Consider the following 3,739-nt stretch of genomic DNA (forward strand, 5'->3'; position numbering starts at 1 on the left):
AAAAAAAAAAAAAAAAAAAAAAAAAAAATCCCATAAAAAACAAAAATAAAAAAAGCAGACAAGAGTGACAAGTCTTTAGAACCATAGGCAAGGCTTGCTAGCAAGCCATGAAATCAGTGGTACAAAAATTCTGGTCTGGCCGCTGTATGGGGGCAAACGAAAGGCCGGTCCTTAAAGGAGGATCTCAAATAATCTCTGAAACCTTGGATCATAGAATCAAGAGGCGGGAGTTTTCTTCTAGAAGAACAGCCTAAACCCTTCTTTAAAATGTCCTCCTCTTCTGGCTACTCTGGAGCCAACTTGAGGGAAATCTGCCAATCCCATCTCCTTTGCTTTTTTGGCTGTCATACACTCCTTCCTGCTGTTTTTCTTATGCTCAATGCAATCACCACCTCCAGCATTCTCCTTTCCCACCACAGGAAACTCCAATGACCAGCTGGCCTCAGGTCTCCAATGACCAGCCTGACTGCCAAGTCCAGGAAGGGGAGAGAGTAACGCCAACAAGTCAGCAGAGGGAAAAGGCACAGCAGGGGCAGTCACTAGAGGCTGTGAAGAGAGATGACCTGCAGGTGGTGCTCAGCGCAAGGCTGGAAGTGGCTGGGCCTGATTTTGTTTAGGAAAAGTATGAAGCTAGGACTAGGGTGTCGGAGAGGCTGATGCACCTGTTCAGAAGCTAGCTGGTACCCAGGATTCCTGCTCAGGAATGCAGGAATGAATGCATCAGCTAAGCAAATCCAACATTTCTAGAATAGATAAAGGGTTTTCTTGCCCTGTAGACTATTTCCTTTTCTGGCTAGCTAAAGCCTGAGCCTAATCTTTTCTTGCCTCCCTACTTAAGAAACAGAGACAGTTGCCTGTTTTCTATGTTCTTCATCCTTGTACATGGGCTGCCAATTGGGGAATATGAATTCCCAAATTGAGTGTCAAGACCAACTAAAAAAGGAATCCAAAGAAATATACCATAAACAAATTTAGAGATAACCTATAGGTTAGGGGAAATATTTGGCCTAGATTAGGAGCAAATATTTGTAATGCTAACGATAGGCAATGGGTTAATATTCCTACTATACAAAGAACTCCTACAAATTGACATGAAAAACAAAAACAACTAAAAAACATAAGTGGGGTGGGAGCTAGGGGAGGGACAGAGGAGGGTAAGGAAGGATGCCTAATGTAGGTGACGGGGGGGATGGAGACAGCAAACCGCCATGGCACGTGTGTACCTATGCAACAATCCTGAAAGATCTGCACATGTACCCCTGAACTTTTTTTTAAAAGTACAATAATAAAAAAAAAAATAAGTGAAGGAGAGGAAATTCAAATGTTTCAACTGCAAGAAATTAAAACAACAAAAGGCTAGGTGCAATGGCTCATGCCTGTAATCCCAGTACTTTGATAGGCTAAGGCGGTGGATTGCTTGAGCTCAGGAGTTCAAGACCAGCCTAGGCAACATGGTGAAACTCCATTTCTACTAAAAGTACAAAAACTAGCTGGGTGTGGTGGTGTGTGCCTATAGTCCCAGCTACTTGGGAGGTGGGGTTGGGAGGATCACCTGAGCCTGAAGGTCAAGGCTGCAGTGAGCTGTGATTGTGCCACTGCACTCCAGCCTGGGTGCAACAGAGCAAGACCCTGTCTTAAGAAATAAAACAAAAAAAACCCACTTTTTACCTACCAAGTTGGCACAAATAAATAAAAATGATAATATTCAGTGCTGATGACAGGGTGGGAAAGTGACAATTCTCAATTACTGCTGGTGGAAGTGTAAATGTAAATGATGTAACCTTTTGGAGAAGCAACCTGGTAATAGCTATAAAAATGCAATATGCACATGGTCTTTAAACCAGGGATCCCAAGGTAAGAGATCTTTCATACATGAGTAAAATGAGTAAATAAGGACATGTGATCAAGGATGCTTATATTAGCATTATTTATGACTTCAACAGGAAATAATCTAAATATTAAATATTAATAAGCACATGAATTGTGTTATATCTATATTACACTATGGAAATTATATAGCCACTAAAAGAAATCATACAAGGGGCTGAGGGAAGAGGGAAATGGGGAGTTATTGCTTAATGTTAACTCCCTATGATGTTAAGTTTCTTTTTTTTTGAGACGGAGTTTCGCTCTTGTTACCCAGGCTGGAGTGCAATGGCGCGATCTCGGCTCACCGCAACCTCCGCCTCCTGGATTCAGGCAATTCTCCTGCCTCAACCTCCTGAGTAGCTGGGATTACAGGCATGCGCCACCATGCCCAGCTAATTTTTTGTATTTTTAGTAGAGACGGGGTTTCACCATGTTGACCAGGATGGTCTCGATCTCTTGACCTCGTGATCCACCCGCCTCGGCCTCCCAAAGTGCTGGGATTACAGGCTTGAGCCACCGTGCCAGGCCTGATGTTAAGTTTCTATTTGGGGTAATAAAAACGTTTGGAAAATAGATGATGGTGATGGTTACACAACACTGTGAATGCAATTTATGCCAATGAATTGTAAACTCAAAATCATGGAAATGGCAGCTGTGCATGGTGGCTCATGTCTGTAATCCCAGCACTTTGGGAGGCTGAGGCAGGCCTGAGGTCGGGAGTTTGAGACTGGCCTGACCAACATGGAGAAACCTCATCTCTACTACAAATACAAAATTAGCCGGGGGTGGTAGCACATGCCTGTAATCCCAGCTACTCAGGAGGATGAGGCAGGATAATCACTTAAATCCAGGAGGTGGAGGCTGTGGTGAGCTGAGATCACAGCATTGCACTCCAGACTGGGCAAGTAAAGTGAAACTCCGTAAAAAAAAAAAAAAAAGATGGAAATGGCAAGTTTTATATATATTTTCTACAATATAAAAGAATAAATCAGATGACTATATCATGTACATTTAATACTATTAAGTGTAAAAAAGAAAATATGTAGCACATAATCCTATTTTTATTTCATTTTAAAAAGGGATGGTACTTCATTTATAAACATATAGAAAAACACACAGAAAGATTCAAACTAGGCTGTTAACACTATTTGCCTAAAGGAGGAGGAGGAGCATTGAGAAAGATACAGGAGGGACATTAACTTTTCATCACCTCTTGTTTGTCTTCGTACAACGTGCATGCATTATGTCTGAAAAAATAACTTTAAAAATAAACCTAACCAAATCTCAAAGGGTAAGGTACCACACCCTTAACTCCTCCCAAAGCATAGTACCAAGGAAGCCAAAGTAACAAGGAAAGCTCTTCTGCCCTTCCCACCTTGAACAATGTGAGTCAGCTAGCATGATGAGTAACGAATAACAATCCTATTTCTCTTCTACAAGAAAAGAGGTGGGAGAAAAATTTCCCACTATCACCAGCTCATTGCCTAAGGCCTGAGCACCCTGGGAGAGGTGGGAAATGAAGTACTGTGGTCATGCAACAAAGCCTGAGCTCTTACCTATAAGTGCATAGGACAGGAACTTGTTGACAGAGGTAAGCGCCAGTCCAGTGATAGGGCCAGTGGTGTCTTCAGAGCGAATCACTTCCAGAAAAGGCCGAAGGAATACATTGGGCTCAATCTCAGACAGTTCTGCAGGAAAATAAACAGAAATGAAGAGATACCATCTAACAAAAAGCTAAACCCTGGAGAAAGGTCCTTCTTGTTTGTGCCATGAGGCTAAAGGTCTTTGTTGCTGGGTGATCTTCTTCCCTCTAGATTACCTGGAATCAAATCCCGGACACTGCATCATTGTATCTGTAAAGTTTTCAGTA

At 42.2% G+C, this 3,739-nt stretch overlaps 1 protein-coding gene across 1 annotated transcript in view; it reads right to left on the reverse strand.

Annotated features, from left to right (window-relative positions):
* GBF1 (golgi brefeldin A resistant guanine nucleotide exchange factor 1) overlaps positions 1-3,739 on the reverse strand; it is a 136,880-nt gene that overhangs the window by 34,641 nt on the left and 98,500 nt on the right. Inside the window, exon 4 of the mRNA XM_037739561.1 lies at positions 3,426-3,557. Within this exon, the coding sequence (XP_037595489.1) occupies positions 3,426-3,557 (132 nt within the window). The remainder of the gene's footprint in view (positions 1-3,425; positions 3,558-3,739) is intronic.

This window comes from Cebus imitator, unplaced genomic scaffold, assembly GCF_001604975.1.
Source record: "Cebus imitator isolate Cc_AM_T3 unplaced genomic scaffold, Cebus_imitator-1.0 Scaffold71, whole genome shotgun sequence".
Classification (NCBI taxonomy): Eukaryota; Metazoa; Chordata; class Mammalia; order Primates; family Cebidae; genus Cebus; species Cebus imitator.